At 39.3% G+C, this 24,327-nt stretch overlaps 1 protein-coding gene across 2 annotated transcripts; it reads right to left on the minus strand.

The window, feature by feature from the left end:
- Positions 1-37: 37 nt before the first annotated feature.
- fkbp10b (FKBP prolyl isomerase 10b) lies at positions 38-23,706 on the minus strand. Of its 2 annotated transcripts, XM_058793521.1 has the most exons (11): positions 23,359-23,477; positions 23,195-23,260; positions 22,285-22,430; positions 21,920-22,109; positions 21,488-21,633; positions 9,614-9,803; positions 9,371-9,516; positions 5,591-5,780; positions 5,305-5,447; positions 4,373-4,536; positions 38-2,348 (listed from the first exon to the last, which is right to left on the minus strand). In XM_058793521.1, the coding sequence occupies exons 3-11, from the start codon at positions 22,349-22,351 to the stop codon at positions 2,166-2,168; spliced, it is 1,419 nt and encodes a 472-aa protein (XP_058649504.1). In that variant the 5' UTR covers positions 22,352-22,430; positions 23,195-23,260; positions 23,359-23,477; the 3' UTR covers positions 38-2,165. The 2 variants fall into 2 exon arrangements, with proteins under 2 accessions (XP_058649504.1, XP_058649503.1); XM_058793520.1 differs by lacking the exon at positions 23,195-23,260 and having other exon boundaries at positions 23,359-23,706.
- Positions 23,707-24,327: the final 621 nt, after the last annotated feature.

Here is a 24,327-nt window from a genome sequence, read left to right on the forward strand (position 1 = left end):
CTATTTATACTTACTAAAAACTGATGCAGTATAACAATGTACTACAGTGTTGATTTTAGATTAATCAAGGCATTTTCACATAGAATATGATTATTTCACAACTGTGTGCAAATTGACATGAGATCTGTTGCAGAAGTGTCTATAGGAAATAATATGGTCAAATTGAGCAAACCTTTTGCCATTTTAATTGTACAGAGTTCTGGTGACTGGTGGACACACATATGCACAAAGTCCAATAGAAACCAATGCAAAGATAAGACAGAAATAGTAGCATAAATTAAGCACGGCTACATCCATCAAGTGATCATGATAATATACTAATATGCATATTATCAAATGATAATATGCTAATTTCATCTGCATTCACCCTGAAAATACAGCCATAAAAATCACCTATCACAGAAGAGCATTATAAAAGGATGAATGAACAAAAAATATTACCCTTACCAAAACAAAAGAAAAAAGTATACTTCATTCTAACTAGAGTTCAAGAATATTTACGTTATACCCCATGTAAGTGTTCTAAAATTAATGTATTATTTTAGTACTTATTGGGACTAAATTGGCTGCTTAGTAACAGTAGTACATTTTGAGTTTTTTATTTGTACTGCAACTATACTGTGATCCATACTACAGGAAAACTTGTTAGTTTTCATACTGCAAGTATACTTGGCTTTCAAGTGAAGTTAACATTATACTTTTACTTCACTATTTAGTATGTATAGTAGTGCGGTCAAACGCATCCAAAATAAACGTTTTTGTTTACATAACGTGTGTGTGTGCTGAGTATATAATTGTATAAATTTATATTCATATAATTTATATTATATATAAATATATTTAATATATAAACATAACATTTTTCTGAAACATATACATGTATGTGTGTGTATTTATATATACATAATAAATATACACAGTACACACACATATATTATGTAAACAAAAACTTATTTTGGATGGGATTAAATCGCTTGACAGCACTAATTTATATACTATTTTAAAACAGGCATACCCAACGCCGGTCCTGGAGAGCCAAAGTCCTGCAGAGTTTCTCTCCAACCCTAATCAAACACACATGAACAAGCTAATCAAGGTCTAAAGGTCATTGCACACTGAGTCTGAAATTTTTGCACGTTAAAAAATAAATACAACCTCACGTTGTGTCAATCACGTTTACTTTCGTCCGTCATAAAATTCGGATCAGGTTCGATTTTCTGTGTTTTTGCATCTGTAGCATGCATTTTGATAGGAAAGGATGAGGAATGCGGAAAAACGCATTTCGGACTCTGTGGTAACGCTTAAGGTCATTGCACACTAAGTTAGAAGCAGGTGAGTTTTTTAATCAAACTTGGAGCAGGACTGTGGCTCTCCAGGACTGATGTTGGCCACCCCTGACTTACTAGTATAATTAGCATATTAGAATGAAGCAGGGTTCCTCAAATACAGTCCTGGGGGGCCGCTGCCCTGCAGAGTTTAGCTTAAACCCTGATAAAACTCACCTAACTTTGGTTTTCTAATGATCCTGAAGACCCTGATTAGCTTGCTCAGGTGAGTTTGGAGTCAGGTTGGAGCTAAACTTGGCAGGGCGTTAGCCATCCAGGACAAGATTTGAGGAACCCTGTTCTTAGGATCATGTGACGCTGAAGACTGGCATAATGGCTGCTGGAAATTTACATATACTACATAATATATTAATACAGTAGTAAATGCAGCATTGGGGACTTTTTTTTTTTTTGTAAACAACAACAAAAAAATCTTAGTTATTCCAAACCTTAGATTAATCATACTTAACTATTTAATTATTATATTTTCTTAAGTATAGCTTGATCAAATTATTAGTTACAAGTATTTTCTCTTATTTTCAGTCCACAAGAAGTAAACTAATAGCACACTTGAATACATTTCTCTTTTTTGTAAGGGTAGTCATCATATTTCAAAATAAAATGTTTGCAAGTACTTAAGTTTTGGACATTTTATTAAATGGCACAAATGCATTTTTGAGATCCAACATTTTTAGGAGTATAAAAATATGTGACCATCAAATGTACAAACTTTTAATACTGGAAAGCAAGTTGGTCCGGTTTTCAGCCTCAGGATGATGAGTCTGTTGCTTTGTTCTCTGTCTGAATGCATGTACATTCACATGCTTTTGTGAACATGTTTCACAGTTCTTCATGGCGTGTTTTGTCTTCATCCACTTTTAGTTTTAGCTCATCCGGAGTGATCAGACCATCAGTGTTCCTATCCTGGTTCTTGAACATATCCCTGATGACACTATCTGGATCCTGAGATGGTTTAAGACGTCCTTTTCCTTCTAAGACCTGCTGTTTGATGAACTGTGAAAACTGTGGAGACAAGGTACAGTACCCTAGTGAAAAATTTCATGCCAAGTCTCCTACAAACACATTTGCATATTTATGTACTTAATGAAAATACCTTGCAATTGTACTTGTGGTATACTAAACTGGTATACTTAAAAGTCTGCTATATTGAAACAACTAATTTTGTGCTTAATGCACTTTAATTGTGTGGAAGTAGTGCTTAAGTCCAACTGAAGATATACTGAAGTATATTTGATTGTGCTTAAGTGGAACTATTGCAAGTATACTTCAGGTGCACTTTAAATATCTTGTATTTAAAGACTGATATTATTAAATGATGATACAATCCTCATCAATAGTAACATTAAAACACATTTTAGGCTTAATATTAAGAAATGTACATTGTGCACAACTAGTACTCCCAAAAAAAAAAAGGTTAATTATTATTTTTATATCAGTAAGTCCCAGGTGATATGTCAGTAAATATTTTAATAGATTCGAACAATACTTTGTATTAAATAAATGTATTTTAAATATATTACTTTTTTACTAGGCTAGGAAAGTGAGGATTAAAACTAAATCATTGCTCTCTTACCCAAGTGGCACTTACTAAAACAAGTATTTAATTACAAAGACCATGTGCCCTGAATAAAACCAGTGACAAGAGGTAAATACTTCAGCAATAGTAAAGAAAATGTGGTTACACTTTATATTAGGTGGCCTTAACTACTATGTACTTACATCAAAAAATAAGTACAATGTACTTATTGTGTTCATATTGTATTGCAAAACACTTTTGCTGCTATTGAGGTGGGATATGGGTAAGTCAATCAATCATGAATTCTGCACTCTATCAGAAAATCCTGAAGGAGAATGTCCGGCCATCAGTTTGTGACCTCAAGCTCAAGTGCACTTGGGTTATACAGCAGGACAATGATTCCAAACACAGCAGCAAGTCCACCTCTGAATGTCTCAAGAAAAACAAAATTAAGGTTTTGGAGTGGCCAAGTCAAAGTCTGGACTTAAATCCAATTGAAATGCTGTGGCATGACCTTAAACAGTCCATTCATGCTCGAAAAACCCTCCAATGTGGCTGAATTTAAACAATTCTGCAAAGACGAGTGGGCCAAAATTCCTCCACAGCGATGTGAAAGACTTATTGCCAGTTATCGCAAACGTTTGATTGCAGTTGTTGCTGCAAAGGGTGGCACAACCAGTTATTAGGTTTAGGGGGCAAGCACTTTTTCACACAGGGCCATGTGGGTTTGGATTTAGTTTTTTCCCTTCATAATAAAAAACTTCATTTAAAAACTGCATGTTGTGTTTACTTGTGTTATCTTTGATTAATATTTAAATTTGTTTGATGATCTGAAACATTAAAGTGTGACAAACATGCAAAAAAATAAAAAAATCAGGAAGGGGGCCAACACTTTTTCACACCACTGTATGTACACAATAAGTGCATTATATCAAATGATTAATTTAAATGCAAGTACATAGTAGTTAAGGCCACATAGTATAAAGTGGGACTGAAAATGCTAATACAAAAGCATCAAACAAGTCCCACATCTAACAATGTAATAGTACTTACAGCAACTAGTCAAAAGTCAGTGAGTTTAGTTGAGTAACGCACTTAGCCATTGCATATTCCAGTGTGGTCTCACACAGACTATTGGCATTATGTCTGGTCCACTTTGCAGCTTATTTTCGGCCAAGAACCACCCACTTAGACAGAAAAATGTAAAGTAACCAACCTCTGTTCATTCAGTTTTATGTGCCATTTAGGGACAGACTCTCTGATATAGCTGATACTATATTTTCATCTTTAACAGAACAAAATCTTGGAATCTCTAGTTTTTATGTGCTCCAAATCAGTTTTACCATAAAACTAGAATTGTGCCTGTACTTGTTTAATATTTGAATAATTCTCTCAGATATCTTCACAATAACACATATTTCAGGGCCTGATTGTTTGCGACATTGTTTTTCAGCAGATCAGGGGTCTGAAAACTTCATCAGAAAAGCTTGCTCAAAAGCTAAAAACTGACCTCCTCTAAAGGGACCTGTTGGTCCTGGTTGCTGTCTAGTGCCTCAAATAGCTGAACTGGACTTTCTTCGAGCCAAATGAAGAGGTAGCCTTCAGGAACCCCTTTCTGCAGGGACACCAACTCCAGTTCGAACCGTAGCACTGCACTCCCTGGGACAATACCAGCTAGGAAAACAAGAGAACAGAAGACAGGATGCAAATTTATCAGAAATTGACAAGAATTCATTAAATCTATATTGCAGTGTTCCTTATTTTGTTACTGTTTGGAGTTACACACCCACACAGAATAAATTTGAATTTGGCTCACCCATGTTTTTTAATAATAATAATAATAATAATAATAATTCCTTACATTTATATAGCGCTTTTCTAGGCACTCAAAGCGCTTTACATTGTGTGTGGGGGGTTGGGGGGTCTCCTCATCCACCACCAGTGTGCAGCATCCACCTGGATGATGCGACGGCAGCCATAGTGCGCCAGAACGCCCACCACACACCAGCTTATTGGTGGAGAGGAGACAGAGTAATTGAAGCCAATCAGCAGATATGGGGATTGTTAGGAGGCCATGATGGTCAGAGGTCAATGGGAGAATTTGGCCAGGATGCCGAGGTCACACCTCTACTCTTTTCAAAAGACATCCTGGGATTTTTAATGACCCCAGAAAGTCAGGACCTCGGTTTAACGTCTCATCCAAAGGACGGTGCTTTTTTTTACTGTATAGTGTCCCCATCACTATACTGGGGCGCTAGGACCCACACAGACCACTGGGTGAGCACCCCCTACTGGTCTCACTAGCACACACTTTACAATGTTTCAGTATCACTGTACTTGAGCTAATGCTGCAGTGACATTGTACATGTTTGCACGAGCAGTTGGTCGGCACTGGTTTATATCCTTTAAGAGTACGACACAGACACATGAAATAACACATACCTCCTTTCTCTCCATGTCCAAGGTGTGGTGGCACTATGACCGTCCGTCTCTCTCCTACACACACATTCCTAAGAGCCTCATCTAGGCCATCAATTATTTTACCCCCTCCAAGCACCACATCCTGTGGGGTGTCATAGTCCCTCCTACAATGATCAGAGATCAACAACTGTTAGCCATATCACACAACCATTAGCACATCGTATTTGTATTAATTCACTTAAATTGTGAATAACTGAACAAATATTGAAGCTATCATAAAGAGATTAGACAGATTGGGGAAACTCACGATGTAAAAAGCAGCGTGCCGTCCAGCAGTGAGCAGTTGTAGTGGTACTCAATGAAGTCATTCACCTCACTGGTTTCATTACACACCTCAGGTCTATGTGTGATCTCCACATGCACAGGATCTTTGACGTTGTGGAAGTCTATCACATGGATATCAAAGACCAACACGGCTGAACCTGGAATGTCCTTGCCTGGCCAAAACAGAGGTGCACTTACTGTATAGTCACATTTTTAATGTAAATGGAAAGTATCAGCACCTATCTATCACTCCGAAACTTTTGTTTTGTCACCCACTGAAGTTAATCAGGGCTGAGCTTCGTCACTACTCCCCATTGAGTTTGTGAGTCCTAGTGACCCCAGCATCCTGGCCAGTTATGCCAGTTGGCCTTTGTCCATCATCATTGACTATTATATGTCTATATAAGTGTGTTATTGTACAATAATAAGTGTGCTCCATTGTCTAATAGTCACTCTTTGCATCACCAAAACACAACACAATATTACCCTGATAGCACGTCTATTTGACGTCTGCATTTACATCTGCAATATGTCTATAGGACGTTTCCTTTTAGATGTCAAATAGATGTATATTAGATGTCTTTAAGATGTTTATCATTTATAATGTATGTAAAACTGGCATCTGAAAGACGTCTGTCAGACGTTTATAGACAGCAGATGCTTTCCAGATCAAGAGATCTTTAACAGACATCTTGCAGACGTTCGTATCCACAGTAGGGTTGGGTACCAACTCGGTACTTTTAAGGGTACGGACCGAATTACGTCGGTACTACCGAGTATCGATTCACATTAAATCATTCGGTACCAAATTTCCGTACCTGAGAACGCATTTGCGCGCATACGAGAGAGAGAGAGACAGCGAGACCCTATGACTTGTCACCCCTGCAACTCTTTAAAACACAACACACAGGGCAAACCGAAATGTTCTGAAGTGTGCTTACATTTCTAGGTTCATGGTTTCCGCGAAGACGCGGACAGGATGGCGGAGTCCATTCATATAAACGGAATTTACTCTATAGAGCGGAATGCCACGGAAATTCATAATTTTTGGATGAATAAAAGAAGGTCTGTCACTTAATTCGAATCGCAATATGAACTAGTGTATGTGAATATTAAAACGCAAGGAGACTATATAAATATGAATCCTGCATGTTCCGTTAGCATCGGTACGTATGAATGGCGGAGACGCGGTTTTGTTTACTACACAAATACTGAAGCACACATGAATTCGCGGTGATTTTCGGACTCTGAACTACATGAACACATGAACTTACAGGCTGTGAGAGTCACTTCAAGAGAATTTTACCGTTTCATTTGAGAAAACCAGCATCATATCATACTATAGACACACAAACTTCACGGCAACCTGTCAAAATAAAAGTGCGGTGTAACAGAAATATATTACTCTTGTATTACTTTTGTACAGTATAATGGACGTCTTTATATATTCCATTTACTGACAATTTAAATAAAACAATTACATGAAAAAAAAAAAATTGGTAACACTTTAGGATAGGGAACACTTATTCACTATTAAAGGTGCTGTATGTAGGATTGACACCGAGTGGTTGAACTAGGTATTGCGGTACAAATTCAAAATATTGGAGACGTTTTTTTTCACCCGGCCCCTCCTCCTCAGACTTGACGCACATGCAGGTTGCCATATTAACGACACCAACAGGAACGAGCGCACATGCCGATGAATACAATTAAATACGCTGTGTTTTCCACCAACTGGCAACCCGCGGTGCCGAAATACAATTGGGTAAACTGGCAGTGGGCGGGTTTCACAAACCATAACAAACACAGACATTCCGGGCCGGAATGCACATTTTCAAAGGAGAATATCTGACTGTAGCATTGTTTTTCAGATAAACAAGTATGTTAACTTAGCATGTTTCTTAAATATCTGCAAACATATTATGGTATTTTTATGCTTTAGTAGAGTCAAAATCCTACATACAGCACCTTTAACTATGACTTTTCCCTCAATAAATTCCTAATTGGCTGCTTATTAATAGTTAGTAAGGTAGTTGTTAAGTTTAGTTATTGGGTAGGATTAGGGATGTAGAATAAGGTCATGTAGAATAAGACATTAATATGTGCTAAATTAGTACTAATAAATGGCTAATATTGTAGTAATATGCATGCTAATAAGCAACTAGTTAAGAGACCCTAAAATAAAGTGTTACCAAATAATTATTACAACCACATTAACCACTTAATTGTAGAAAAAAATACAATTATTATTAAAACTTTTTTAAAGGAATATTCACACAATTTTTCTACCATGTATTAATATTAACAATAAATCTCTGTTTGTTTGCCAAAAAATAAAAAGGGTTTCATTTTCATTTGATTAAAAATAAATAAATGTTTCATGCCTTCATTTGATTATCAGAAAAAATAAAACAAGAATTTCTGGAAGAAAAAACTATTTGTAGGGCCCTGTTGTTCAAAATGTTGACATTGAGAGTTTTGGACTTATTTTTTCACTGAAAAAAATGTTTTTGTTATTACAGAGAGTAAAGTACCGAAAAAAGGTACCATTGGGTACCGGTACCGAATTTCAGGTACCGATACCGGTAGCGTACCGGTTCAAATGTGAACGGTACCCAACCCTAATCCACAGCAGTGGCAGCCAATGAGCGTGTGCACTCTCTCCATCATGGGTCATCTCATTTCAACATGGCAAATAGATTTAGGCAACTGACCTGCCCCATACATAAGTAAACCCTTTTTGATAGAAAATTAGAATAAGCACTGTTTTCATCTCATGTAAGTGTACACTAGGGTCGGAAATTAACGGAGGCTTGGGGCAAAAATACCAAATTCAAATTTAAGGTAAGGGGGTAAAAAACACCTTTGCACAATTAAATAAAATCTATTACAGCTGTCGAGATTAAAGTGAAAAGTCACATTGTATCAGATTTCTTCTTACACACTGACCAATCTCGCATGTTTCTGTTGAGCTTATGAATGCAATGGCCAGTCAGAAGCATTTAGATTAGCCACTGTGAAAATGCAGAAGTTTTGTTCAGTGCATATGCTCACTTATTTGCACTGTCATGGATTCTCTCATCATAATGTTTTTATATATATATATATATATATATATATATAATTTATTCCCAGTTTAAATAACCATTATGTTTTCCATGCTACTAATATAACCAATGTGAAAATGTAATTTTCTAATGCTAAAAAGCAATAAACTAATTCAAACATGTCTTAGTTTGTTTGTTTTTTTCAAAATTAAAATTAATAATTAGTATTACAATATCAAGAGCAATAATTAATGTTATTTTTAGTGCTGGGCAACAATTAATCGCATCCAAAATAAAAGTACTGTACATACTATGTGTGTGTGTACACACATGCATGTATATATTTAAGAAAAATATGTTATGTTTATATTATTAAATATATAACATACATTATAAATATATACATGTAAATATTTTTAAAATATACTGTATGTGTATGTCTTTATATGTACATAATAAATATACACAGTACACACACATATATTATATAAACAAAAACTTTTATTTTGGATGTGATTAATAGTGATTAATTGTTGCCCAGCATTAGTTTTTTTATTTATATACTTTATGTGGGCTAATTACATTTTGCAGCTGTTGTATAAATACATGTATGCCACCTTTAAGCAGCATTAAACAGTCTGTGAAAAAAAATCAGCACATTTTCATTCAACTTTCATTGATGAACTAGCATTTAAAATACATTAAGATAATCTAACCTGCCCCCTGCTGGCCATATGCAAGATGAGGCGGCAAGATGATTCTTCTCCTCTCTCCTGTACACACACCCTGCAAGCCTTTGTCTATTCCAGAGATCATGTAGCCCATTCCAATGTATGTGTTGTACGTCTGGTTATGCTGATAGCTGTGACATTAGAGGTAATACAATACATTAGAATCTCAGTAACATCTACAGCAACCCAAAACAACAACAAACAACCAAAAAAAAAAGAAAGTAAAACCTGGAGTCAAATGTCATGCCATTGAGGAAGGAAGCATTGTAGTGGTAGCGAATGTAATCGCCTGCAACAGACTTGCGTGTACATGGTTCAGGTGCTTCCACGACCTCCACAATAATGTCATCTTTAGGGTTGTGGAGGTCTTCCAGGAGAATGTGATACACTAATGATGCATGAGGAGGGATTTCTGTGCCTGAGGAAAAGAAACACACAAGAAAGATGAAATTAAGGGAAGCAAGGAATAAAAAGTCAGAAAGAGAATTTAACTATAACTAAAGTTAACTATAATTAACTATCATTTTTAAAGTGCTCCAACATGTTGTAGATACCTGTCTTATAATGTACCAGTCCTGGGATTTTGGAAATCAGTGAATTTACATAAAGTTGGACATATATATCTACGTATCTACGTTCAACACAGAAGCTCCGAAGCTTGTATCAAAAAAACAACATTTCACATTGAAGCACGTATCAGAGCTTGATTCGTTTTGAGAAAAGCACGTGATCTATGACGTCCGAAGCTTCATTCGCCTGAAAACCACGTGACTGCTTCAGTATCTGGTTCAAACGAAGCGAACCTCTGTGCTGATTCCTTTACATATTGTGTTAGCATTTTGTTTTGTTTTTGTTTTTTTTTATCGAAATTTATATATTGAGCTCAAAAATTAACTTTGGCCATGAAATAACAGTCTAAGGACTGAGGCAGAGTTAAAATAAACAGATCATGGATTTAAAGGTGGGGTAAGTGATTTCTGGTAGCCAATGTTGATATTTCAAATCATCAAAACAAACACGCCCCTACCTCAAAAGGGTCTCGCCCTTATTTTGATAGCTCCGCCCCACACATATATCCGCAACCCAGGCAACGATTAGTTCTGTGAAACAAAGCAAAATCAATGTTCCTCACCTATCGAGAAGGAACAAAGCAACCTCGCAGGCCGATCGCAGGCCTTCCTAATATACTATTATAATCAGCTCATTATAATCAGTGATACTGTCTACACTGGATGCGGCGCGACACGACAAATCCCCGACAGTAAACTGCTGCCGCGTTCTATTTATGACATATTGACACAAATTTCAAATGATTTTCAACAGTCGCTTTGTCGCGTCCAGTGTAGACAGACTTTAGCTGTTGCGGCGCGACAGGACAACTGTCACGTCCGGTGTAGACACGGTCTAAGCCTTCTTTTGTTCCGCAGACATTTTGCTCTTTTTTTTTATCCGCCGTCTCTATCTTTCTGTCGTCGCTCAGCTCGGCTAATGTCCGTCATGTGCAACGAGCGTTCTCTCCTCCGTATCATGAGTAGACACGCCCCTTACTGCTGATTGGCTTCAAGTTTATTTTGGTACTTGGCCCGACTCAGTTTTCTAAAGCGTTTTTGAAAAAATACATACCCCACCTTTAATTTATGAATGTATGTTTAGTTTACTTATTTTAGTGGCAGTCACACCGACACAAATGAATGACTTTGACAATGACCATTATTTATATAAAATATAATAAAACAAAGTTGTAGAACCAGAAGTGAATCCAGCGGCTATAATGGAACATAACACTTTGGAAGTTTTTAGTCATTTTTATGACCACTAGATGGCCACAGCATAACCCATTTTGAGAAGTTTCAAGTAATGAACCTTTTTCCGATACAATGGTGTTGAAAGCTTCACTGGTTCTGAACCTTCACTTCGCCATCACTAGGAACCGTATCACCACTCATTAAAGAAATGAACCTACTGGTGTTAGATATATTCCTGCCCTACAACCAATCATAAACTACACAGTGCTTGCCTTGATAAATATGCAAGCTCTTTCTATAGTGACTTTCAGAAACTTTAATGCTTTTTGAGAAAAAAAAAAATTCAACGTACAGTACTCCTCTAGATTTGTTGGAATACACTACACAATCTTTTAATACACAAGGAATCATATACCTGCCGTACCAATACTTTAATAAAATATCTTCAACAAAAGGTTTACCTATTAGCCAGTTACCTAGAATTAAAAGGATCTGTGAAGATGATGAGGAGTTTAAGAAGGAGAGAAATATAATGAGATATACTTGTGAATTCTAAAAAAAATGTCTAAGACTAATCCAGATATTATCTTTTGTACTAGATATACTCCAACGAAAATTAATAGTGAAGATATTTTATTATTTTGTATTGGTACGTTCTTAAAAGATGAACCAAACCTTAATGGGATATTTAATAAGGAACCATTAATTACTTATAAAAGGGCCAGTAATGTAAGGAATAGAGTTATGGGTCATTTTAAATGTGGCAATTGTGTTAACTGTGAATTTACAAAAAATGTTTAGTTTTTTTATCATCCTATTTGTCATCCTAAAGTCCTATTTTTATCAAGAGTTTTATAACATGTAAGACAAATATTTATATTGGTGAAACATCCCAATCATTAAAAGAAAGGATTACAGAGCACAGAAGCGCAGTAAATAGAAAGGATCTAAAGAGTCCTGTTGCAAGACATTTTTTGTGAATGAAACCATAAAATGTCATCTTTCTTCTTTCTTCCAAAAAGGTTTCCAAAAGGTATGAATGAGGATTTTTCTCTCAAAGAGCGTCTGTGATGGTGGTTTCATGTTTATATGTGTGTGTATGTGTACGTGTATATGTGTGTGTGCGTGTGTGCAAAATATGTTAATCTGATGTGGATCTAATCTTATTGTGTGATTGTTATCTTTGGATAGTTAACTCCTATCAATTAGTGTGATGACTTGAGTTAAGCTTGTCAGCTGTTGCTAATTTCTGAATGAGTAATCCAATATGGAGATGTGTCTTTAAATGTCTGTGTATGATGTCTGTTGAATACCTTGAAGAAGGCTTTTATGCTGGGTACAACAGATGGGCAGATGAAGCCTTGTGAAGCTTTTGAGGCTTTTTCCTGATTGTACCAAAAAAGATTCAAAGCCTCAAAGACAAGACCCAACCAGTGACATCTAGTGCAATTATAGCAGCCACTTTCAAATGATTCACACATCTTGTTGATTACAGTTTCAACACAAAAGCAATACTCAGCGATAGCAGCTGTGTATTCATTCTGAGAATCATTGTCAACACATGAAAGTGTTACTATGTTACTATGAAGCTGGGAGGGAACACCAAGCATTTCGCGTCTCCGTATAATGAATGAAGCTGTTCCAAAGATTCAAATCAGTCACCTCGCTTCAGGTGTTTCATTGGCTGCATCTGAAAACTTAGGTAGCTGACTTGCTGCCTCGCTGCCTTATGAGGCAATGACTTTGCAGGCAGCGTTTTTGCAGGAAGGCACCTCACGAAACTGATTTCAGACAGGCTTCTGAGGCAGCGCAACGGTTTAATGATCTACAACAAAACAGAACGAGTTTTGCTGATAACTAAACAAATATTTAATTACTATAATACTAATTTCTCGCTAGAAATAACATCAAAAGTGCAAAAAGTTAATCAGAAATATACATTTACAGACAAACTGACAACCAAATTTTTATTTTTTAGCTGAACCGTCATGGAATGGAACACACAGGATTGTGGGATATCAAAGGCACCGAAGGATACATCTATGCTGCCTTCAAAAATTGATCAGATGAAGGTATCTCATGAGACAGGAAGTGAAGCTAACTTTGGATTCGGACGAGCCTTCATGCCTTCCTACCTTGGAATGTGTCCTCCGAAGGCAGCATTTATCAGTTTTCGGATGCAGCCATTGTAATGTATGAAGCCTCAAACGTCATCAGTCACGTGATCATGTAGATTTGATACAAGCCTCGACACAGCCTTTCGAGCCAGTCTGCTTCAATAGAGTAAAACAGGCTTCGGAGCCTCAGTGTCAAACGTCCCATCTCTACTGGCTACACACTAAGGCTGGCTGCACACTAGACGATTTTCAAACCTTAAACTATTTTAAAACCATGGGAGACCACAGATATGAAGACAGTTCAACCGATTTTTAGCCTTATAATCCTCTGAATGCACACACTAGATGATTCGACCAGACCGTGAGACCACACACTTGTCGATTGTAGGAAAGATTTCACAGTGACACGTGATCTCACGGAGACTCGTGAGATCAAACGTGACTTGAGAAGAAAAACAAATAGAGGACATTCAACGTTGTCAGCTGGCACTCCTGGCACGCATTCTGTTTCACAGTGAAAAACAGAAAAAAGAATATGGACGATTTACTCTGCTTTCATAGCATGTTTGGGGCTGCCAAGTTTCAGCTATAGAAGCACGCAACAGGTAGGTGACGCTTGCTCGCTCTCATTGGCTATCGCGGGTATCACGTCAGAGGTAAATATCAAACATGTTTGATATTTACAGTTTGAGTTCGGGGACGCTCCGTCTTTGTCGGGAGCAGTTAAATAATCATAATCACACCACACAATAGAGGATTTTTTAAACAAATCTAATTATTTACCTTATTCTGAATAAGACAATATTATGATTAAGCTGTTTACATGAGTTGCTTTTAGAATAATCCTTTCATGTTCCCGTTTTACATCTTATAGTATATAGATTGATTACTGGCACCACGCGACGCCATCTGACGTCCCCTCCAGAATTTCACATATAAACATATAGTTAAACATATAGTTCCCCTTATAAACATAAGGGGAAGTCATGGCCAAATGGTTAGAGAGTCGGACTCGTAATCCAAAGGTTTGAGTTCGAGTCTCTGGCCGGCAGGAATTGTAGGTGGGGGGAGTGAATGTACAGCGCTCTCTCCACCTCAATACCACGACTGAGGTGCCCTTGGGCAAGGCACCAAACCCCCAACTGCTCCCCAGGCGCCACAGCATAAATGGCTGCCCACTGCTCCATGTGTGTGTTCACTGCTGTGTGTGTGCACTTTGATGGGTTCAATGCAGAGCACGAATTCCGAGTATGGGTCACCATATGGCCGTATGTCACGTCACTTTCACTTTTTCACTTAGTTCGTCTTCGTGATGATGCCATATACAGGTTTGGGTGTTTAATTTTTAATTTTATGAAAGCTTCAAGTGCAGTTAATTATTTGTACGTGCATACAGACGACGGCAGTGTTGAAGCTCTTTTATTTGCCGTCAAACGGTTGACCACTGCCGTGTATGTTACCTGTCGCAAAATGCGGCGAAAAGTCCAACATGACGGTAATAGTTTGATTAAGGTGTGTACATGTCTGTAATGTACCTCAATAATGCGACTAAAATAGGAATACTCCACGTCTTAATTCGATTTGTGTTTACTTCGATTATGACTTTAGCCGGATTAAGGTAATCAAAAATCGCTGTTTACATGGTAGACTCTTAATCAGAGTATTGTCTTATGCACGATTTTCAAAGTCATTTGATCACCGTTATGATTCCCTCAGTTTGCAGAGCAGACAGAGTTGTCGGCGATTCTTCCTATTGTAAAGTCATGCAGTGTGTATAACCTCCTGTCGCCGATCCATCGTGCAATGTGAACACAGCAGCGACTGAATGCTACCCCAAATAATCGTGCAGTGTGAAAACAACGGTGATCCGATGACTTTGAAAATCGTGCAGTGTGAACTCGGCATTAGTTATCTACATTGTATTACAATACGAAAAATACGATATCAAACACCACTGCCTCCTTTTGTTTCTGTTCAAAAATTCATGCAACACCTACATGCATTACAATAAAACGAAATAGCCTGTCAAACACCACTGCCTTTTCGTTTTCTTCAAAATATAAAACACCCTCTTTTTGTTTTCATTTTAAAAATATAAAACATTAACATGTGGTTTAGGTAACGTGCACATATGCTCTGATTCACTGTATGTATAATAAAATGAAATATAGCACAACTCTGCCTTTTTTGTTAAATGTCTTAATGAACAATAATAGCCATTATAAAAGTATAAGTTTCAAGTATAAGAGACTTACAGGAAATAAAGGCAAAAGCAAACAATTCAGTCACGTTAAAGTAAGCGCTGTATTACGATTAATAAATAATTTATGAAACATAGCTTTGTGCTCAGCCAAAAACGATATGACCTGGAAAGAGCCGCAGTGAGGCTGCTCTCGGTGGATACATGAGCACTGAGCGCCCGGTGATCGCGTGGAGCTCACGTCTCCGAAATCGGCGAAACAAATTTCCAAATAGGCGCTCTCTTTATAAATAAACTGCAGATTTGAGTTTTAAACAACTACATTCTCGCCTGAAATACTCTTAGAGTATTTCATGACACGATAACAGTAATATTTTGAAAATTTCGCGGTTTTCCCCTCCGCCATTAACACTCGCTGATTGGTGCAAAATGCATTCTGGGATACCTGGCTGCCTCAGGTTCGCACCATTGACCTCTGGATGCATCCTTGATAAAAGGGGCGGAGCAAGAACACATCCGGGGATTTAAACTGTACTTGGCTAGATGTGAACTTTGAATTGGAACAGTAACGTTTCACAAGAACACAAGTACAGACAAGAACGCATATTGAGAAATGGCCCAGGATTAGACAGTGCATTACGGAACTGCAATTGCAGCCTGCGGAAATGTGTGTAAGTTAGCCAGGCAGCAGCAGCACCAGCGCTGCCTATTACAGAATACTACAGGATAATAGCAGCAACACAAGTAATATAGGGGCACTGCCGCTGTAATCACTGAAAAGATTTTGGTACATAGGAGGGACCGATGTCCACTGTGGGAACAATCTGGCTGATGCAATAGAGTGAGCGGCCGTCATCTTCATGACGTCAGACCATAGCGGACCTGGTGGAACCCCATAGCCCAGAAAAAAAGGGGGGCAGGGCTTCCCAACCATCCCGGCTCAATGCACAAGCAGTGACATGAATAATATATCAGCGACTTAACTCAAGAAGCAAGTAAAACTGGCCTACCTTAAGCAAGCAGTCTTGAACCGAAAGTATCCAAGAAGCCACTGTTTAAGAAACATGGCAATTTTGTTCCGCTGAACATATATCCCCAGTAGATATCCCTTTAGACCAGGGCTACTTCAGTCCTGAAGGGCCACTGTCCTGCAGAGTTAGATTAGAGCTCCAACCCTAATCAAACACACCTGAACAAGCTAATCAATGTCTACAAGATCACTAAAAAGCTATAGGAAGGTGTGTTTGATTAGGGTTGGAGGAGCTAAACACTGCAGGACAGCGGCCCTCCAGAAGCGAAGTTGCCCACCCCTGCTTTAGACCATGTGTACAGTGTGAACAGTCTGAGGGGGTGTTCCTGCGAATGCGCTTATAACACAGTAGTCAGCATTACACTGTTGAATCGGGGCAATCTGTGTCTTTTATAAAGAGCTCATCTCTTTAAGGCAAGGGGCGAGAGAAAATAATTCTGACAAGTATGTTCCGTATTCTGTCTTGTAGCTTTTCACACTGCACAGTGGAACAATAATAGCACAAAGACAACCAGTGATCTCAGTGCCCACAGTAGGCAGGGAAATTTATTGTCGATCCAACTATAACTGCACAATGACAGCGTATAGCAGTCAGTGAAGCTACACTATACATCTGCATTGAAGACAGCAGCACAGCCGGTGCTTATCATAAAAAGCAATGCACAGCGTCAGTGACGGCATATATAGAGGGGTTAGTGTAAGTTACACTACCTGTGTGAAAGACAGCGGTGCTTATCACAGTGGCAGCGCCAGGCATATATAGTGGTCAGTGTGAACAACACTTACACACTTGTATGAAAGACAATAGCACAGCTGGATCTTATCAAGGGCAGCGTTGGCATACATAGCTATCAGTGTAAACAACACTTATGAAAGACAGCGGCATAGCCGATGCATATCATGGAAGGCAATGAGTGTAAATGGCACTATCCGTGCTAATAAATACAGCGACACAGCATACAGTACATATCATAGGAAGTCAGTCAGAGTGTTTATGGCGGTTAGTACAGACCATGGGATAGGCAAAATTGGTCCTGGAATGCCGATGTCATGCAGAGTTTAGCTCCAACCCTGAAAAAAAAAATGTCATGCCTGTACCCTTAGTGATCCTGAAGACCTTGATTAGCTTGTTCAGGTATGTTTGATTAAGGTTGGAGCTAAACTTTGCAGGACAGAAGTACTCCAGGACTGACGTTGCCTATCCCTGGTATAGACAAGTACCACAATCTCTTACTGAAAACAACAGCTTAGCTGCCGTTTATACAGTGAAATGTCATAACCTTTGTGAAGGCTGAAGAGTCTGCCCGGCTGCTTTGTACACAACAGTTCTCCACTGGGTCAGGGGGCTGTGTATATGATTAAGTAAGCGGCTGGAGTAATTTGCTCTCTAACAGGCAAAATGCTTCGCTGAGGCGGGGCACTGTTTTATATCATGTGAGCAGCTGAAGCACCTTGGCTGGGAATACTCACACTCATGGATGGATTGGTAGAGTAGGAGGCACAGGGGTTCTGAGTCAGCATTAACTCGCCACTAAACACTTCATGCACCAAATCAGGATGCCAGAGCTTCTTCCTCAACTGCTCTCTTCAAGTAGAAGAAAGGGGGAGAGGGTGGTGGCTGCTCGAGGGCTAACCGAACACGAAGAATTCAGACACTCACAGCATCATAGTACGGGCAGTTAGGGCCCTCAGTAGTGACTTCTGCGTGGGCGCTGCCAGGCAGATGACGCAAAGTTACAATCCATTGGGGTTCCTGATGGGTCCCACACAGATCGAGCAAACATTAACGATATCTTCAATCCATTCTTCATCAGAACAGTCAAAGGGATCAGCGAAGCGTATTCCATAATCCCCTTTTGGTGAAGCATTTATAATAAAGGAGAAAGATTCTGATGAAATGGCGCTCAGCGTCGCTTATATTAAGTAAGCGGCTAGAGTAATTTGCTCTCTAGCAAGCAAAATGCTGCTACAACACCCGGACTCTGTTTTAATCACTCTCGGGGACTTTAATAAAGCCAATCTCTCCCGTGAACTGCCAAAATACAGACAGCACATCACATGTCCTACCAGAGATAGTAGTATATTGGATCACTGTTACACAGCAATAAAGGATGCATATCACTCTGTCCCACGGGCAGCTTTAGGACTCTCTTATCACTGTTTGGTTCATCTTATACCGACCTACAGGCAGAAACTGAAATCAGCTAAACCTGTTTTAAGGACTGTTAAAAGGTAGACTAATGAAGCAGAGCAGGATTTACAAGCCTTTTTGAAGCTGCTGCCACCGATCTGGACGAACTCACAGAGATTGTCACATCTTATATCAGTTTCTATGAAGATATGTGCATTCCTACCAGGACTCATTTAACCTACAACAACGACAAACCGTGGTTCACTGCAAAATTCAGACAGCTCCATCCGGCCAAAGAAGATGCTTACAGGAAGGGGGACAAAGTCTTGTATAAACAGGCCAACTACACACTGGAAAAGGAGATCAGAGTGGCAAAGAGGAATTATTCTGAAAAAATAAGGATTAAATTCGCTTCCAGTGACTCTGCATCAGTGTGGAAAGCTCTGAAAGAGATCACCAACTACAAGATACCATCCCCCAGCACTGTGGAAAATCAACAACTGGCAGACGATCTGAATATGAGCTCTACTGCAGGTTTGAAAAAAAACACCCCACACCCGCCTTGAACACCTCTCCACACAACCATTAACACCTCCAGCAACCCCCCTCTCCCCGACACCTGCAATTCAGATCAGCGAAGATGAGGTGTGCCAGGTCTTCCGGAAGCAGAAAAGGAAAAAAAGCACCAGGCCCAGATTGTGTTACACCAGTCTGTCTGAAATCCTGTGCTGACCAGCTGGCCCCCGTCTTCACACAGATCTTCAACAGATCACTGGAGCTGTGCGAAGTCCCTTCATGCTTCAAATGGTCAACCATCATCCCCATCCCAAAGAAATCCAAAATTACAGGACTAAATGACTACAGGCCTGTGGCTCTAACGTCTGTGGTCATGAAGTCTTTTGAAAAACTGGTGCTGGCCCACCTGAAGGACATTACTGGACCCTTACTGGATCCTCTTCAGTTTGCCTACAGAGCAAACAGTTCTGTGGACGATGCAGTCAACATGAGACTGCATTATGTTCTGCAACATCTAGACAGCCCAGGGACTTATGTGAGGATCCTATTTGTGGACTTCAGCTCTGCCTTTAACACCATCATTCCAAACCTCCTGCCCAAATTAACTCAGCTCTCCGTGCCCACCTCCGTCTGTCAGTGGATCAACAGCTTCCTGACAGACAGGCAGCAACTAGTGAGGCTGGGAAAATACACAATCCAGCACCCGCATAATCAGCACTGGAGCTCCTCAGGGCTGTGTTCTCTCCCCACTGCCATTCTCCCTGTACACCAATGACTGCACATCTAAAGACCCCTCTGTCAAGCTCCTGAAGTTTGCAGACGACACCACATTTATCGGCCTCATTCAGGACGGTGACGAGTCTGCTTACAGACAGGAGGTTAAGGAGCTGGCTGTCTGGTGCAGTTTTAACAGCTGCTCAAAACTGTGGAGATGATCGTGGACTTCAGGAGAAACCCCCCTGCTCTCCCCCCACTCACCATCATGAACTGCACTGTGACTGCAGTGCAGTCATTCAGGTTCCTGAGCACCACAATTTCTCAGGACCTGAAGTGGGACATTCACATAGACTCCATTGTTAAAAAGGCCCAGCAGAGGTTGTACTTCCTTCGCCAGCTGAGAAAGTTCAACCTGCCACAGGAGCTGCTGAAACAGTTCTACTCCGCCATCATTGAATCCGTCCTCTGCACTTCAATAACTGTCTAGTTCAGCTCAGCTACCAAATCTGACCTCAGAAGACTACAGAGGGTAGTCCGGACTGCTGAGCAAATCATTGGTACAACCCTCCCCAGTCTCCAAAAACTGTACTCATCCAGAGTGAGCAAAAGGGCTGGCAAAATCACTCTGGACCCCTCACATCCAGCACACTCCCTGTTTGAACTGTTGCCGTCTGGTCGACGCTACAGAGCTCTGAGCAGCAGAACGGCCAGGCACAGAAACAGTTTCTTCCCTCAGGCAATCCATCTCATGAACACCTGACAATAATTGTGGAACACACACTATTTATACACTTATACACTATGCAAATAAGGCTTCGGTATTTGAGGAAAAAGGTGTTTCCCCAAGGCGTCTGCTTACACTGTACTCAACGTCGAGAGATCCTCTTGATAGGGAACCCAGAATTACATGATGTTTTATTAAAAAAGTTCGGGAAGAGCACATTCAGGTAATCAACTAATTCAGTACCGGTGGACCATGTTCAGATAATCACCTTAATTAGCATGATAGTAAATACAGTATATATACAGCCAACTTACTCTCCTTCACCCAGCTCCGCACTCTTAACTATTCTTATCACAAGTTGGGGATATGGGGAGTTCTCTGGGTTTGGGCTATATTCTGAGCTTGAAGCCCTCCCCTCGGGCAGTACGCCAAATATAAGGTGACCAGACATGCTACTTCCCGGGGACATGTTCTGCACAGGATTTCTAAATTGCCTAAAATAACCAGGTGTTGGTTGTTTGCGCTGCTCCAATTGATCGTTGTATGACATCAAAGTACTGAGAGAGCGATTCGAAAGCATGGAACCATCTGCTCTGCTCTCTATAGCTCTCGCTGTACTTTGATGTCATACAGCGATCGATCGGTGCAGCGCAAACAACCAATACCGGGTTATTTTAGGCAGTTTATAAATTCGGTGCAGAATGTGTCCCCAGGAAGTGGCATGTCTGGTCACCTTAGCCAAATATGCTTATTATTTGCTCAATCCGATTATATGCATGTGCGAACTCGTGAAATTGACATGTGAGAAAAGTACAACAGAATACTAAAAAGTGCAACCATGTCCAAGATTTGAATAAAAATCTATAATTGATAAAGAACAAGATGTTCTTTATATCTACATGCAGATGGTTTGCTTGCTTACCATATCCTTTTTCTCCAAATGCCAGAAATGGGGGGATGATGAAGTGTCGTATTTCTCCCACACACATGCCCAGCAACCCTTCATCCAAGCCTTTTATGAGCCAACCTTCCCCAACCACTGAATCCTGCGTCTGGGAACGCTTGTGGCTGCATTATGTTCAAATAAGATTAATCAACACACTTCTGGATACATCTTCTGGATATTTGACATGTATCCACTCAGATACTTGATCAGCTTTTAGATGTTAAAATACTTTCTCTTATGCCACTTTAATGTTCAAAGAAAAGTATTATGAAGGCATATGTAAGACATGCATGAAAAGTGTCAACGCTGTAGATCCATGGCAATACCTGTTTACCACTTTATAAATCATTATTATTTTTTGCAGTTCCATCGAGTTGAGGCTACTATAGGATAAAAAGTAGCACTAACCTGGAGTCAAACACAGTGCCATCCAGCAATGTGCCATTAAAGTGAAAACGCACAAAGTCAGTCCTCATGACTGAACGCTTGCATTCTTTAGGTGTACTGATGACTTTGGTCTGAACCTGGTCTGCCCTGTTAAAAATGTCCAGTAGAACCAGATCAAACACTAATGTTGTGTCTGGCTGCACTTTATCACCTGAAACAGCACAGAAGAAAGACACTTTCTATAATATCTAATACATCAACACTCAGACATTTTTAAGCATGATCTTCATGTCCAAATGGTTTTTGGGCCGCTGTAAGAGTTTGAGAAATGAACTAGTGTGCACAATTAATTTGATGTATGTAAAAGGTGTGTTTGGGTATATTACCTGCTCCTTGGCTACCGTAGGCCAAGTGGGGGGGCACAGTGATCTTCCTACGCTCATTCACACACATACCCAGAATGCCTTTGTCCACACCAGCAATCTGCCACTTTTGGCCCACCTGTCCAAAGAATGCAGTCCCCCTATCATAGCTGCATTTAAAACAAACAAATCACCTTGCATTATATTGATTGTGAAAGGGAAAGATTTCCAACACACAGCACATAAGCACACACGTATAGCTCTACAAGTCATAAAAGTAAATTTTACACAATCAAGTCTATTTTTATTTCTATAGCTCTTTTGACAATGTAGCATGTCTATCATGTATTAATTTTCTTTGAACTCTTTGAATACAACTCATGGAATAGTTCAAACTTCACTGAAAAAAAGCAAGAGGCTCAGAAACCAAGTGAGCTCCCTATCAAGAAAGCATTTGGCCACGTATGATACATTATATGATGTCCAGAAATGCTTTCCATGCAGGTAGCTCACCAGTGTCTGAGACACAGCCATAGTAGGCTATAATATGCAATATAATATTGTTAAATAGACTTGAGTAAACCATTTTAAACAAACCTCCCTTACAAAAATTAACCACGGTTTTACTACAAAAAAAACGAACAATCAAAAAACTATGGTTTCTATAGGGTAACCACAGATTACCCATGGTTTTGCTAAACTAACCATAGTTTAAGCATGGTAGCCTATTTGTGGTAGGCAAAAACTGAAGGAAAGAAAAATAACGGTTAAAATACACCAAAATAGGCTACACCAAAAAAAGAAAGAAAAGAAAACACATGGTTACTACGTACAATTTTACTGTGATAAAACCATGGATAATTTTCGTAAGAGCTATTTGCATGGAACTGCAAAAGATACTTAAAAGAATATCATGGAAGTAGACTGATTTTACCGTAACACAAAAAATAACTTATTCCAATGGTGCACGTCCAGAAAATCACGGCTCTACACTGGACATCTACAAAACGCAATGGTATCACTTGATACAAAGAATTTAAATGTGCAAGATGCAAAGAATGAACATCACTCAGTTAACACTTGACTGAATTACCTCACCTAGAGTCAAACAGTTTTCCGTCAGTAAAAGTGCCGTTATAGTGATACCGTACGAAATCTCCTGATTTCACTTCTCTGATGCAGCGCTTAGGAATGAAGTATCGATCGACTGCAATATCATCGATAGGCCCGGGGTTACAGTCCACGGAGAACCAAGTCGCCAGCAATAAACTCAAATTAATCCCCCGTACCATTTTTAGGAAAATGTTGGCTGTGAGTGAGGCTTGTGCAGTCAGTTGTGTGCTTCTGTAGGAGGAGTTCGGATGTGTAAACGTGGAAGATCTTCAGCTGGGCTGTTGCTTTGGGCGCATTTTCCGTTTTCGGGGGACAAATGAAACGCCATGTTCTGAATTATTATTATCTGAGTAATCAATTGTAAAACCATTGTTTACTGTAATTATTACTTATGTTATTGGTTAAAATGTGGAGTAAATGACGCACAAGTGGAAAAATATTTAATGAGATCATATTTCGCGGAAGTAGCTAAGTGACCGGTGGATGACACACTTTATCAGCGCCGGTCGGTCATACATTAGTCAGGAAGATGAGCCACTATGTTTAATTTTGTATTGTAGCCTATGTAATATTGCTTAATTGCTTGATGTTTGATCATTGAATAAATATTCTCATTATGTCAAATAATGAATAACAGCCAACATTTCGATGGTTACATCTGGATAAGTGACACAAAAAGCTGCTCTCTATTATAGGTCAGTGTATGTCTGATTTTCAGAACAGTTGCACTGTTGCAGAGGGGGATCTCTCGAGGCTGATGAGAGGCGTTTCTAGTGTTTTTTCGTACTGTGGCACAGGCCCCCCACCAAAAATTGTCCTCATATTTTAAAACTGTTATGGATATATGGGGTTAAAATGTCTTTCCCTGTAGTACCCTTACAAAAATTAACCGTGGTTTACCACAAAAAAAACTAAACAAAAACAAAAAAACATGGTTACTATAGCCTAGTTAAT

This window comes from Onychostoma macrolepis, chromosome 12 (genome assembly GCF_012432095.1).
Source record: "Onychostoma macrolepis isolate SWU-2019 chromosome 12, ASM1243209v1, whole genome shotgun sequence".
NCBI lineage: Eukaryota > Metazoa > Chordata > Actinopteri > Cypriniformes > Cyprinidae > Onychostoma > Onychostoma macrolepis.